This window comes from Vespula pensylvanica, chromosome 2 (assembly GCF_014466175.1).
Source record: "Vespula pensylvanica isolate Volc-1 chromosome 2, ASM1446617v1, whole genome shotgun sequence".
NCBI lineage: Eukaryota > Metazoa > Arthropoda > Insecta > Hymenoptera > Vespidae > Vespula > Vespula pensylvanica.
The window spans coordinates 13,808,577-13,824,772 of NC_057686.1; the positions used below are offsets into that span (position 1 = coordinate 13,808,577).

General features: G+C 39.7%; 1 protein-coding gene across 2 annotated transcripts in view; it reads left to right on the top strand.

Annotated features, from left to right (window-relative positions):
• LOC122627393 overlaps positions 1–16,196 on the top strand; it is a 227,515-nt gene that overhangs the window by 105,152 nt on the left and 106,167 nt on the right. For both annotated transcript variants that reach the window (XM_043808493.1, XM_043808494.1), the window contains exons 4-5: positions 5,598–5,985; positions 6,563–6,804. In XM_043808493.1, the coding sequence (XP_043664428.1) occupies positions 5,598–5,985; positions 6,563–6,804 (630 nt within the window). The remainder of the gene's footprint in view (positions 1–5,597; positions 5,986–6,562; positions 6,805–16,196) is intronic.

The following is a 16,196-nucleotide window of genomic DNA, read 5'->3' on the forward strand; positions in this document are numbered from 1 at the left end:
GATCACTTTCACTTGAACGTATACGCGTACGCGTTTCAGCGTTACCGCGGAATTAATCAAGCCTATCTATATTAGAAGGCATGTCCTGCGGTTAGATTAGAATCCAGCCAAATCCGCCAACCGGATGGACAGTGGTACTCGCTAATGGAGCTCTGCGTCGAGAACGGGCCAGCAGTGAAGGGGAAGGGGAACGAACTTGATAGCGACAAAAGCTCGTCGTCCTCGTTTCGCTGATTAAATGATTAATTTAATGATTAATCTTCTTAGTTCAAACATACGTAATTATTAACTTCTCATCATTTTCTCGAGCTTTGATTCCTACGGAATTTCGGAATAGCTCGATCTAACCGCGATTAAGTGTGCAACGTGCCGTGAAAGTTGGTACGAGAAAATGAAACAAAGCGAAAGGCGAAACGACCAAGGCGAAGCCGAGCAATTTCGGACGATTATTAAAATTTCTTTCTTAATTTAAAGTCCTTATTATAGGAGGAGAAGGAGAGGGAGAGAGAGGGGAGAGAGAGAGAGAGAGAGAGAGGTGAACGCGTGCCACGTTAATTGATATCAAAGATCTGGTGGAGGGAGGGCAATTGAAATTAGAATGGGAGTACTTTCGGATAACGATTACGTGCGACGCGTTACGAAGAGATCGTGCACGTGCTCGCATTCCTCGATTATTAGAGACTGGAATTGTATTTTATTTTACAACTTTAGACACGTACAGATAGGAAAAAGAGGAGAAAATAAAAGTCAAATAAAGAATAAAAAAGGACAAAAAGAAAAAAGGAAAGAAATTTCTCGGAACAATTCTCTAATTTTGCGAATAACGTAATAGCATGTAATGTGTTTCTAACAAACGACATTTTTATTTTGGAGTTTAAAGTAGCGCTTCTCGAATGATGATACTTTGTACGAGTAGTAGGAGATGGGAGGAATGTCATCGTCGGTGTCAACGTGTTGAAGGTAGTAGAAGGATGGTGATTATCGGAGTTTGTTTTGGGAGGTTGCACTGCCGGCGTACGTTCATAAGTGCTTAAAGCATTACGCCCGTAACGTAGCGTTATTACTGGAAACGAGAAGGGAGTGTAAAAAATGCGTTTACCTCGGCAGCATTCTGCCGAGCGTGCAGGCCAAGAGCTATGTTGCTATTACTTTTTCCTATTTCTCGAGGCAGTTTTAAGCGGAATAGCGGGAGGAAAAACATCGCTTCGTTTAGTGATGGCCGTTCGATCGTTGATGAACGAAAAAAACGGATGAAGGGAAAAAGAAAGAGAGAGGGAGAGAGAGAGAGAGAGAGCGGAAAGAGAAAAAAGCTAATCGTGCAATTTTATATTTTTATAATATCCTCTTCTCCACCATTTAAAAACAAATGGATATGCGATTGTTCCGGATGTTCGCGCTCGACAACCATTATCGTTATCGTTCTATCGATTCTAACGATTTCTGCTTACCTGCACCTGCTCCCATCTACCCCTATATCGAATCCGTTGTTACGCGCAAGAAACTATGCTTCCCTCTATCTCTCTCTCTCACTCTCTCTCTCTCTCTCTCTCTCTCTCTCTCTCTCTCTCTCTCTCTCTCTCTCTCTCTCTCTCTCTCTCTCTCTCTCTCTCTCTCTCTCTCTCTCTCTCTCTGTTTCTCCCTTTCTCTAGGTCTCCTTTGTCACAGCGATATAGGTCGTCGATACGGCTTAACGATGGGCATCGCTTTGATTGGAGCTACGGTCCACAGCAAGGAACCAAAGGCGCTCCGTAACCGTTGTAGATACCAAAGGGTATTACATTGGGCTTAGTACGGGATGACACTAAGTTAAGGATAGTAGTAAAAGATAGGATAGAGAGAGAGAGTGAGAGAGAAAGAACGAGTGGGATTAGAGAATCGCTAGAGAATCGCTAGAGAAAGAGAGAGAGAGAGAGAGAGAGAGAGGGAGAGAGAGAGAGAGAGAGAGAGAGAGAGAGAGAGAGAGAGAGAATGCGTCGTCGAGTGGAAGGACAAGGCAAAAGCGAGCTGGTGAAGATGAGGTAGAAGAGGATGAGAAAGCCGAGGATGAGGAAGCCGAGGAAAAGGTGCGGGTTAGATGAGAATCACTCCTATTGCCATCAAAGACGTTCGTGCTACGAATTCTGCTAGAGATAGATTCCCTCGACGATATACATCAGCATCGCGACCTCTCTACCGCCTTCTCTTCCTTTTTTTTCCATCCTTTTTCCTTTTTTTCTTTTCTCTTTTTTTTTATTCTCGCTACCTCCTTCCTTCTCTGTTCTTTCTTGCCCTTTTTTCTTTCCTCGTAGCTCCATGCTCCACTACACGATCCTCTGATCTTTATCGCTTTATACGTGTGTACGAAGTAAGAATACCGTCGCATATTTTACCTTCCTTCTCTTACTACTTCTTCGTCTTCTCTCTCTCTCTCTCTCTTTCTCTCTCCTTTTTTTTTACATTTTTCTCAAAGTTCATTTTTTCCCATGATATCCGGGGTGAGACGAACACGGGTAAAGCCTTCGATGAAAGTTTCTGTTCCAAAACGACCGAACACGACTTGGTTTCGATTTGAATTCAGAGTGCGGATGGATTTCGTTGCAAGGACTTGAAATCGAGAACTGTCTTCGAGACGAAAATTCACGATCGTTACTGACATTCAAAGGGATCAGATCAATGGGAACGATAGATACCCAAATTTTGTGGGTTTCAAGGAAACCTTCCGACGAAGATATACGCTATTACGTTATACAAATTTGTATTTATTTAATTTAGACGTTTTTTTTTCTCTTCTTCTTCTTCTTCTTTTTTTTTCCTTTCTAGGGAACGTAGTCGGCTGGTAAGTAAACGAAGAGTGTGAAAAAAAAGTGGACGGACCGAAAGGAAAAACAGTGGCCTTTTTACGCGTTGAACTTTCACGAAAGTTCATTCACCGTCGATGTGCGCCCATTTTCGCGAGATACAATTTTGCCACTCTCAAAGTGTTACCGAAATTCACCCAAGAGGATTAGGGACGAACTTGAGTTTCCTAGCTTCTCTTCCTTGCGAATTACTACAGTTTCTAACGCGAGCTCTCGTATATTTTAACTTCGACGGGCAATTCTGCTAGTGCGTAGAGAACAAAAAGTAGCTAGTTCAGTGAGTAAAAGGTTCCCTTGTGATTTGGTGATTAGCAGTGCTGCTTCGTTAACTTTGTATTATTTAGCTAATAACGCTGGCTGATGCGCGAACGCTCGCATTCGCATGATAATAATAGAAAGTAATGAAGGTTGCAGATCGGAACAGTCTATCGCGTAGTTGGTATCCGATAATGACAATTTTCGATTCTTCACTGTGTGTACATTACCTATATGTGTATCTCTTACCTATGTACAACAACAAATGTGCTATAAGTTGTATTTTTACCTACATCCTTGAACTCTCAATCGGCACTCACTTTCCCTTTCTGCCACATCGATCTACCCAGGTACAGATCGCAATCTGTTGACATCCATTGATCATGACATGAATAATGAATGGATACATCGCTTGAATAATGCATGCATCAACGTCGAACAACATCTACTCGATGGCTCTGTATAATCGAGCCGGAATATCACGTAGAACATTGATGAAGGTTGACTGTTCACTAGCGGGCGATACCGTGGTATCGTTATCGTGTTACGCTCGTGCTTTTCTTTTACGATTTGCTTCCTCTCTCTTTCTTTCACTCACTCTTCTCTCTCTCTCTCTCTCTCTCTCTCTCTCTCTCTCACACTCTCTCTTTCATCTTTGTTCTTCGAGATACATCGCATCGATCCACTTGAATTTGCGTGTTCCACCGTGTTAACGAAAACGAAGCAACATTACCTATTTTCTCCATGCATGCTACTTCGAACATATATTTTATTTATCTTACCAATGAGATTTCCCTTTTGTACGAAAGCACGAGGTCGTATGTACAACAAGAATCAATCGTAGTTCGATAGAATCTAACGGAAAGTAGTTACGCCTTGATGGAACTTTTATACCTTGGCATGAAATTCCGTAATTGGGAAATATAACGAATTAACAGAATCGTTCAGACGGATCTATGAAAGGTATAAAAGATTTCTGCGTAATGGCTAACTTTCTACAAATATAACTACTTGAATATATCGTGGATAAACGGAGAGAAATATAAAATTTTAATGATCAGCCAAGAAATATTTCGCGCTGATCCATTCTGATCTCTTCTGAGATTCTTCGATAATTGTACATGTATACAATAGAATACTACAAAAGAGAATTATCTGTCTAGTCGTACGAGTCTAAATTGTATTAATTATTCGAATTAAAAGGTACGCATTTACCCGCGTTAAAGGAGAAGCAAGAAATCAAAATCTCGGCGATTTTACAAACGGCGATCGCAAATTGTTCGCACGGGTTTCTTTCGAAAGAAGAAAGAAGAAAACTCGGAGAAATCCGTTTCGGTGATTACAAGGAAGCTTCTCTCGTGGAATACGAAAAAAGAGTTTCAGTTCGTCGAGCGTCGTGTTAACGCGTTGGTGCGTCTTCGGTGCTTGGGGTAATTGCGGTGTTCCTAAGTCGAAGAGAATTGGGGTGAAGGGAAGAACGGTGAGATCTCGTGGAGATAGAAGAAGAAGAAGAAGAAAAATACGAAAAAAGAGAGAAGAAAAGAGGAGATGAGGATGAGAAAGAAATAGAACGGGAGTAAAAAAGAAGAGGAAGACAGCAGTGGTCTTAGTTGTGTTAGGTAGTTACGCCGCTCATCGGTACAATAATTAGTTTTCCTCGTGAAGTCTCTCGGTCGACCAAGCGCGATAGGTAGCTTTAAGAGTAGGGAAGAAGAGATGAGAAAGAAGGATAAAACAGAGAGGGTGAGTAGTAGGAAGGAGATGCCGAGAGTGGCATGCCGGATAGAAGAGAAGCGTCGTCTCGCCGTTCTTGTCGTAGCTTTATCGAATTCCCCGGGCTCCTGCTAACTCGATCAAGTCCCAGTCTTTAGAATATTTACCGGTGGATGCCAGGAAAGAGAAGAGAGAGGGAGAGAGAGAGAGAGAGAGAAGGATAGAGAGGGAGTTGCCTGAGACGACGTTCGCGGTCTAATTTAGTTCGCCGGTACGTCCTGAAAAGCGGTAACACGATGGACCGCACAATAGACGAACCGGAAGGAAAAAGGAGTACGATTAAACGTGGTGTGATCAGGAATTATAATGAAGCTCTTCGTTCTTTCATCGCCGTGTTTGTTATACCTCATCTTTCATTTCTTTGATCAATGATATTATAAATTTGTATACCACTTTGAATATATTCTTAGATAATTTCCCTACGCATTGTTTCGCAAGATTACACATTATTGATATGGTAATCATCTACGTTTGGATAATTTCTATTATTTTAAATTACAACCTGCAGATGCATGTATTTACATGTATTCTCGGAGTACAAACATAACTGGTAATATAAATGCAAGTTATTGTTTTGATTATCGGATGAATTAGTTAGTCGTATACTCGCAGAATACAACTCATCCGTATAATTTTCGTTAATTATATCGACAATGAGTTTATTATTATAACATCGACATTGTACACACACGCATATATATTAATGTTTTTTTTTTCTTTTTTTCGTTGTAGGTTCCGGTAACGGAGCGATCGTTTTGGCGCTTCGCGGTGGAAGACAAGAGGGTGGTCGGCGAGCACGAAGAACGACGACGTCGACAACGACGACGACGACAAGTACAACGAAAAGCACGACGACGTCGTCGTCGACGTTGATATCCTTCGGCGAGGACGTCGCGCAGCCTGCAGCACTTTTAGCTCCCGAAGAAGAGACATGGTCCGTTAGTTCCTCGACAACGAGCAATCTTCCGTTTTCTTTTCCTTCGAGCGGCGTGTCCACGTCGTACGCAAGACCCGTCTCTACGAGACCGCATTTGGAACTTGTCGTGAAACCACATAGCAAGGTCATTTTGCCTTGCGAACTCGAAGGGAATTATTCTAGGCTGCTTTTATCAGGATCAAGGTAAATCTCTACGTTTTTATTTTCTTCGAAGATTCGATTTAACTTCGTTCGACCGAAAGTATAACATAATGAAGAATAGCCTTAGATCTTTCACGTGAAACTTGGAATATGTACAATAATTTAATCGAGTTACAATAGAAATTGTTTTTCCTTTTATTTTCTAGCGTATCATCGAACTCCGTTTCATATCTGATAGAGGAGTATAGATTTTGCGGTTTCTTTTCTTCGCTTTGTTTCCGTAAAAAATAGCGAAACGAACAATCCGTAGCTACGATATTTATTACGTCAGCGGGTAGTAACAATAGTTGCGAATTACATGAGTCGTTAGGGTGTCAGAGGTAGGATAGATATATGAGTACGCGACGAGAACCATACGTTTAATAGGTTCCATTTGAATAACTTGATATTGACGATAAATCCGAGAATGAGAAAACGGATGAGAATCGTAGATTAGAGAGTTGGAAGATGTACTCGGAAGACGGAGACGATTCGAGTGTGTCCCGTTCGTTCTGAAATATCACGTTTCGCACGCACGCGACACGGTGACAAGGAAATACAAGCGTTCTCCGTTCGTTAGAAGTTACAGAATACATGGGAATCCGGCTGTATGGTTGCACGAAGGAAATCCGGTGGACATGCTCACGATAAACACGAGAACGGAAATGAGCGGAACTGGTCACAGATACATCGGTGATTCTACTACAGCAGCTTTGCATATAGATAACGTCAGATTGGAAGACGACGGAATGTGGGAGTGTACCTTGGAACACGATCAAGAAGAGTTCCTTTTGGGGAGACCGATCAAGCTTGTTGTTCTCGGTAAGTTTTATTCCGATAGTCCTCGTTTTCTCTTATCTTCACGCTTCTACGATCATTTATTGTTGGTTTATACATTGGAGAAACGAACGGGTATCTAGATAAAATAGATAAATGCTCGAATTTGCGGTACAACGCGTTCGTGTAGTTTCCTAATTCACGAAAAACCCCAGGCGTAACAAATTATTTTTAATAAATCGGTATAGCCCCAATGAATAAAAAAATGTAGATTTTACGAATTCATCGAGTTTGTCGACATAATTCAGATTATTGACATAATCGATCTTATTATATCGATATTATTGAAGTATGTAGATGAAAAGATAACATTTTTTCCTTTAAAATGATCTTTCTTTCAAGTCTCTACGATTTCTGGTTCCGAAGATATTTCTTTTAAAAGATTGCCATTCATTATTCATGTACATCTGTTCGTAGTAATCAGTAGTAGAAAAAGACTGTTTACGCTATCAGCTGAGTGCGTAAATTCCCAGAATTTATATAGGTCAGTGTATCAATGAAATGATATTGAATGAAATCACATAGATCAATGGGTCAATATAAATACATTTTATTTGCACGTGAATATCTCTGGAATTAAAAATCGTAGCGACTTCGTACAAAGACCATTTTCAAGGGTAAATTGTCCTCTACATTTTTATTTATCGTTAACGATTATTTAACAATTTGTTATAAACAGTTTGTTGTAGAAAAAATTTTTTTCTCTTTTTTTCTAGACCTTCCTCTCTTTTGTCATTACCATATCAAATTCAAAGATTAATTGATCGTTATAAATAATTTGTTATAAACATTTTGTTATAAACAATTTGTTACTATCAATTTTTGATGAGCAATTTTGTTCTTGAAATCTTTTCTTCTATACTTCTCTCTCTTCTCTCACTTTTTGTATCAAATACGATGATTCAATAATTGTTATAAACAATTTTCGTAAAATTTCAACTTTTCGATACTGTTACACCAGTAACGCGATTTACTTGCATGCAATGCAATATGTACAGCTAGAATATGTACGTGATAGATCGATCAATTAATAGCATAACGATTATAAATAAATAACAAACATTAAAAGACGCGAACTAATATTCTTTCAGTTTTTACATATTTTTCATGATATAAACGTTACTATGAATTCGGAAATGACTGCAACGATGGATGGGAAGAGTATCTCGAAAACATCGGAAAGCCGCAGTAATATCGTAGTTTTATGCATAATCTTGCGTCACGTGGATGGCATAGCTAGAGAAAGAGAGAGATGAGGAGATGGAGAGATAGAGAATATCGTGACGTTTCCATGAATATGCAACTGGCGGGTAGAATTTTTTTTAGGCAGTCGTGTGTCAGCTCGCTGCGGTTTGTCCTCATTGCGTTCGTCTCCGTGCGTCCAAACGTATATACGGCGAAACAATGGCACCGCGAAGCGAAACAATCGCATGTTCGTTCCCTCCTCGACGTGTGACGTACTTCAGCCCTCTCGGTATAGGTCAATGCCCGGACCAAACGAAACTTCTTTGTCCTTTTCTTGTTCGGCCGTGTTCACGCACGTTATTTCGACCGAGAGTCACGTTCCCTTCTTGCACACATTTTTAATATTTTATTATTATTTCATAAAAAATAAAAAAAAGTAGAAATGAATACGATTATATCTTAGTTATTGTTTTCCTCTTTTCTCTCTTCTCTCTGTCTCCCTTGTTCTTTTTTCTTTTTATCACGTAGCCCTCACTATATCCCAACGACGACGAATCAAAACGTTTCTTCGAATTTCACATGAGCTCGTCCTTCCTTGCCGCGTGGAAGGGAAGAAAAACGTTCGGTTTCTTCTCCGCACAAAGAAAAGAACGTTCGCACTGCGTCCGATGGGAATAGATTCGCTAGACGCCCTCGAGCGGTGCCCTTTTCTTAGAACACTTCCTTGTCGTATCGGCGTGCGAGAAAAACTTAAGAGTAATGTGCGTTTTATGTAGGCCCACCGAGGCTCGGAAGGGTCGTATTTCATTTGACGAATAGACAGAACGGAGATGGAGAAAGCTCGCTTGCTCGCATATTCGCTTGCATGCTTCCACGACGAAATTCGTCTTCCTCTCAGCGTGTTTGATGGCTCTCGTCTCTCTTTCCCGGCACCTTTCGATTAAGTCGAGATTGTGAGAAAAAAATCTGTGTAACCACTATCCGCCTTTTTTCTCTCCTTAGTTTTTATTTTTTTCCTCGTTTGCTGTTATCCATCCTGCTGCTGTTACTACTGCTACTGCTACTGCTGCTGTTGCTGTTGCTGTTGCTGCTACTGCTGCTGTTGATGCTCGAGAGCTTTTTTCTCCTTCCACGTACGCACGCAATTTTTCCCTCACTCCTCTTGCTAAATTGAATTTACCGCTTCTTCGTTCGTGAGGAGCTTGGTCGAAAGGCCACGCGTACTCTCTCTCTCTCTCTCTCTCTCTCTCTCTCTCTCTCTCTCTCTCTCTCTCTCTCTCTCTTTCGTATTGGAGGATCGTCTGACCGTGACAGGGGCCAGACTACTGGCAGTTGCCTTTTTCCAATCGCTACCTTACGATATCTCTTTCTTTTTCTCCCTCTTTGCTTTCCTTTTAACGTTACCTGGCTCTTCCCTTTGTCTCCTCCTCCGTCTCTTTCCCTTTCTTTCTCTCTCTCTCTCTTTCTTTCCCTCTCTTTTCCTATGTATCTATCTTTTTATCTCTCCTTCAGCCGTTCAACTTACCGGACTAAAGTTCGAGCTAGTCCGTATAAAGGTACGATGAGAAATCGTGTTGCCTGACGCGAACAGGAGGCATTCCACTGTCTGATCAATATCGAACTTTCCCCTTTGCCATGCCAGACGTCGGTCGGTGCTTCTCTACTACCTTCCTTGCTACTACTACTACTACTACCACACTACTATCATCACTACTACTATTACTACTACTATTATCGCTACTACTATTACAACTATCACTATTATCACGAGTATTCGATAACGAAACCCCGCTATCCTAGCTAGCGCATAGATCTTCCTAGATTTCTAATTTTATTCCCCTTATCATCAACTTTGGCAAATCCTTATTTGTTTGTTTCTTCGATTATGTGAATTTTCTTCCATCGGGATCGTCATTATCGTTCCATTTACGATAACTTATATATAAATGAAAGAATACGTTTTATAAATATTTTGTAATCAATAATTTTAATCGCTTAATTTTTCTGTTTTTTTGACATCGTTTTATCGAGTTAACATCGTTTGTATCACTTACGTTATAACCCGTTATAGCTTTAAATTCATTTTTTAAGAGGGAATGTTGATAATAATTGAAGAACGCGGAAGAGTAAATTTGTCTTGCCTAAGGAGACGAAATGAGTGGAATTTTTATTTTTTTATTTTTTTTTTTTTTATGTCGTTTGTTTCCGCAAAAGGGAAGAGCATCGTGAGGAGACAGCAGTTAGTCATTGTTTCTACCTCTGTCGCAATTTAACAGCGGAAAAGGTAGGGACGCTCACGTTCGAGTACAGAGAAAAAGCAAGCAAAGCGCGGTACTACCACGGGGAACGTTTACATGGAGTGTTTATAACAGTCCAGCGAGCATAACACCAGAGCATGTTAGCACGCGGAATGTTTCCTGTAATTTGTGTTCCGACTAAATTTCGAAAATGTTACGACCCATTGCACGATTTCGTCGATTGTCCTCAACGTTACTCGAATGGTTTCGAATCGATGGAATTTTTCGTTGGCCCGATAAACGTTCGAAAATTTTTTACGCTTTATTCCTTTATTTATTATATTTATTTTTATCTATATATTTATTTATTAACGGAATATACGATGTTTTATAACAATATACGATGAGTATATAATCAAGATAATTAAGCTGTTGATTCTTTTTCCTTTTTTTTTTATAAGTGCTTCGAATAAAAATGCAGTTTATAGTATAAAAGAACGAAAGGAGAATATAAGCGCGTTTAGAATACCAATCGGCATTTATTTTATTTTTATGGATTGCTTTAGAAATTCCTTTTTCAGCTTGAATGGATGATTAATTGAAAGCTTGGCGATTTCTCGGTAACGGAGAAACGTTGATGTGATCTTCACGCGTATTAATTCAAATCGATCCTTTCGAAAATCGTATTAACGATTGAACAAGGATATTAATCCATCGTACATTTGGTAGGCGTATCTCCCGATAGCGAATCGCACAGTCGTCGTTCTGGGCTAGTGCGACACGGGGCATTAGTGCAGGTGGTGTAAATTAGCGCATCAAAGCCGGGTCACCATACCGGCACCCTCGGCTGGTAATTATTGACGAGCTCCAACCGTTGCCCGCTAACTACCCATTCATTAGCCGAAGGTTTCCACATAATTAATGGAAGAGTCATCGACAACGGCGATTCGTTAGCCGATCGTGAACTCGCTATTAAGATACTTTTCGAATTTGCTTATGATTTTTATATCTTTTAATTCGTACTAATGTAATCGTAAAATATGATTATTAAAATTAACGAATTTAAAATGACACGATAATCGGAGAAAATGACATTAAGATATTTTCCATGTCTCACCAGAAATATTCTCGTTCCATATTTCTTATAGTAAACGATGATGCTTCTATAATTATAAATTATATTAATAAATTGCGGAAATTTCAAAAATATTATTTCCTGTGTATCAAAAATATTCTCTAAATTATATCTCGACGGATTTGGATTGAATTTCTTTATGTATTCGAATCAACGAGAACGATCGATGAAATATTTCAATCGAAATTTTCTTGAATAAATAAATACGATTAACGCGTTGATTAAATAATCATAGTTTTGTAAAAACTACGATTAGCCGATAGTTAATCTCGTTTGTCTATTTCTTGAAACTTTTATCGGGAAATCGGATGTTTACTTTATTTCTTTCGAAAATGTCTTATTTATTGGTTGTACGATTAATGATGTTGTCCACCGGTTCTTTCTCACTCACTCTTTCCCAACGATCGTTCTCCAGTAGTTCGTTTTTCAGGCACCCTTTCAATCCGGCTCTCGTCGGCGTAGCTCGTTCGAAATGGATGGACCAGAGCGATCCCGATAGCCATAGCACGTCGAAGAGCAAAGATACATACGTTTCTCGAGCTCCCTCTTTCCTCTATTCCTCTTTCCATCCTTCTTCCCAACCCTCGAAATATCCTCGAACACGGCGAGGAGAGAGTGTGTACGCTGCGAATGTGCCGGCGAACCGTACTGAAATGGAGTGGCCAGTCAATAACCTTGAGCTTCCGAGCGACTCGGTGCACTCGAAGGGCTGTCATTCGAACTGAAAGCTCTTCTGGCTTTACGACGTTATCGTGCTGTGTGCATTTAGCGCCGGTCACCGATACTAGCCACCGATGGCTACTGTTTCCTCTGACAAAGAAATCTTTCTATGTACAATGAGTGTGTACATATACGTACCTACATGTATACAGACATATATGTATTAGAGAGAGAGAGAGAGAGAGAGAGAGTGAGAGAGAGAGGGCGGGAGGGAGGGAGGGAGAGAGAAAGGAAGGTAGGTTAGTCACGCACACACTTCATCCTCGTTCGATGTCGCGCGATCCTCGCTTCGAGGAGATTTAACGAACAGCGTACTAACGTGGAGGCACGACAAAGTCGACAAGTAGCCAGCCCAGCCCAACGCCCATTCACCTTCGTCAAAGGGAAATACCGTTCTATTATAACTTACTAGCCGAAGAGCAACGGAACGTGTTGGTGATTTTATGAAAATTTCGTCGTTCATTTTTCTCGGACAAAGAAAGAGAAACAGACCAGAACGATCGATCGTTCCTTTCTTATCTTTCTTTTCGCGTTAAGATCACTTCTCCTCGAACATCGTCTTCGCGACGCGTACTTTCGGATTATCTATTATGTTAATGATTCTCTCTTGATATTATAGTTTATCGAAATTAACTATATCGACGGTACACAGACGTCTGTAGGTCTGCACAAACACGTGTTTATAGTTACCGTTTCATGATAATCGATATTTCCTATGACGTTTGCTTTCCAGACAATCGATGCTACGATTTATTAGCATTTACATAATTGAGCTAATCGTATCGTATTTCAATTGCATAATCAGTTCTGTAACGTTAAGGTGCTACGACATCGTGGAACGTGATTGAACGTACAATCGAGTAGAATAGAAAGTATAGAACGAAAGAATAGAAAATAAAGGAAAAAGCAAGAAAGGAACGAATACGCTTGCTCGAAGCATCGGGTCGGAAAATGCGTTGGAAAACACGTCGGAAAACTTGGAACGAGATTAAGCTAATAGACTAATGAAATCTTTGAAAGTGGAAGTTGCAATCGCATCCGGTTCTCTTTTCCGGGGGTCTTTGGCGTACGACCGAGACTAGCCACGGTGTTTTCTCGAAGATGGATGGCTAACCGTACCAACGGTGACTCGCTTCATTGACTGGAACTTAATTAATTGCCTCGATGTTACGTGCTTTCGTGCGAGCACGACAAACGACCACAGCGATATAGAGACTATTGTTCTGTTTTCTGCTCTACCAGGAATGCAATAATTACTTGCCTCGTACGAACCTTCTGCTCTTCGAAAGCTCGTTGACATTGGTACGATCGACATTGAACAACGTCGGAGATTATTGAATTTAATCTAAGTAAAAGAAATAAAAAGTTATCTCCCTCGTAGGATTCTCTAATCGAAACGAGGTGTTATAATTAGTGCCATCGTGGAATAACTTAAACGACATTTCGCTCACATTCTTTTTCATTTCTTCTTATTCGAAGGTTAACTAAAGAAAAGTGTAACGAAGTTCGATCGAAATTTTTCCATTCTTTGCGAAGGAATTAATAATGTCGTCGGAACTATTCCAAAAGTTTTATAAAACTCGATTTCGATGAAAAAGTCGAGTGCACGTGGATGAATCTGAACGGCGATTCGTTAACAACCTACTAAGTAGAAAGTATTCGAGATGAGCTTTGAAAGTAGACGAAAAGTGTAACGTTTGTATTCGTTAATCACGTTAGTTCTTAATTTGATATAACGGATAAGTATCAAAGGAAAGAAATAAAGTTAATATTCGTTAAGAAGTTAGAATATTTGAACGCGTACGCGAAAGAAAAAGAATGCAATTCGTACGTAAAGATTACGTATTAAAGGAACGTAATACGCAAGGGGAACAATTTGAGCAATTCGATTGATAGAAAGAAAATCGTAATCTTTCTTTTTTCTATTTGTTTCTTTCTCTTCGTTCGTCGTTCGATATTTTATATCTATGTATAAAATCGACTCGACGAGCAATTTTGATCCCGAAAGTCGAAGAAGAAGAACAAGAGCAAGAAGAAGAAGAAGAACAAGAAGAACTTCAGACTATGTCTTCCTGTTGCACTTTCGATGGGCAATGCCTGAAGGGCAGTGCAAACATAGGATACCAGCCTCGAGCGATTTCGCTTGACAGCTTCGAAATAGAGCGCTCAGTGGTGGAATAAAGCGCGAAGTCGTGCGATCTTCGAGAGAAAAAGAGGAATGAGAAACGGAAGCTCGAGCTACTACTGAAGACGACACGACGAACTTCCTTTCATCGAAAAACTTTAGCTCGACGATTCGGGAATGACTTCAATCTCTTTTCATTTTTCTTACTGCCGCCAACAGAGATTTCAAACGGATTTTAATTGCGTGTCATAAAGGGTCCCCTGACTTTTCGAAGAAGAAAGATCTAAGGAGAAAGAGGACGAACGGTATACCTTCGGTCCTTCTCTACTTTCGCCACGATTTCCCGCGTAAACACGACAATGAAAAAATTATGAATGCAAAATTTTCTCTACCATTACGAAAGAAATTCATTAACGGGCGTCTTCGTTTCTTTTATCCTTCGGTCACACTTTTTTTTGAACTAGGAAAACTTTCGTGATTCCAATTAGAATCCGTCTAATAAGTGAACTGAATTTCATTCCTAAGAGCTAAGCTCTGCTATTTATCGTTTTATTTTTTTTTTCTTTTATAGTTTACTTGTTTTTTTTTGTAATTTATTTAATTTATTAATTCATTAAATTATGGTTTATTTTTTTAAAGATATTTCGAAAGAGACGTTGAAGTTAAATAAAAATGAAAGCTTCCGTATATAAAGGCAAAGGAAATGTATTTCTCTCTCTCTCACTCTCTCTTTTTCCCCAGTTAGATTCTTTTATACTCTACTTACTTTTGATTGAAATGCACATGAAACACGTCTGTGGTTTCGATTCATGTTCATTTCGAAGAGTAAAAAAAATCGAGCCAATTATTGAGTGTTCAATAGACTGACGAATCCATCGACTTTGTTTCATATATTCTAGCGTACGTATGAATCCAAGTATCGATGTGGAGTGTTTACAAATACACAGAGCGCTCATCCTTATTATCCATTTTGGGGTCAAATGTTTTAGACTGAAATATATTTCTCTCTTGACCGTTCATGCGAGAAATTCATCGCGAAACTTACATTAGAGTGAATATTAATTAAAAAAAAAAAAAAAAGGAAAGAAAGAAAAGAAAACGGGGATATCAAATATATTTGAAAGACAATATCGTAGAGATTATTATTCGTTTACGAGTATACAAGTACGTATTTTTAAGCCGTAATAAAAAATGATAGAAACACTAAAAAGAATTTATATACAAAGCGATTTAACTGTGAGAGGAACGATTTTTTCATTTAACACGTGTTAGTATCGAAAAAGATAACAAAGATATTCATATATATATATATATATATATATATATATATATATATATATATATCTTAAGTGATCGGGTTAAGTGAAACGTCCTGTATATAACACGCATATACAGATACAGTTTCTCGGTGACATTGGTGAGAGACGATTTACAAGGATCACGATATAAATCACATCGCCCGAAGCTCGATTGTCAATTTTTCTTGGCATCGTACGGCTCGCATAGTACTCCATCAAGAAAGATCGCTCTCAAAGAGATTCCGCCGCCGGCAGAGCCGACAGACACAAGCAGTGGTGATAAATACGAGGTGGCACGAAGAGTAGGAACGTGTATAAAGCACTGAAAAATTGACATCAACCAAGCGAAGTAACGAGCGATCCGCAAAGTATATAACCGCCGGTTATGACTCCTTCTTGTCTTCTTCTTCTTCCTTTTTCCCTTTTTTTTAATATTTTTTTCTACCCCTCTCTTCTCTCTCTCTCTCTCTCTCTCTCTCTCTCTCTCTCGCGCGCGCACATCTTGTCTAGTAAGCTCGGACCAGATTCACTCTCCCGGTAACTTCCCGTCCTTCGAGCCCACTTTACACATCCTCCGTTATATTGCGAGTACGTGAGAGATTAACGGATTAGCCGCGTACGAAGCATCGCTGATCAAAGTCTGCGAGAACCTCGTTGTATATAGACTCCTTATTCTC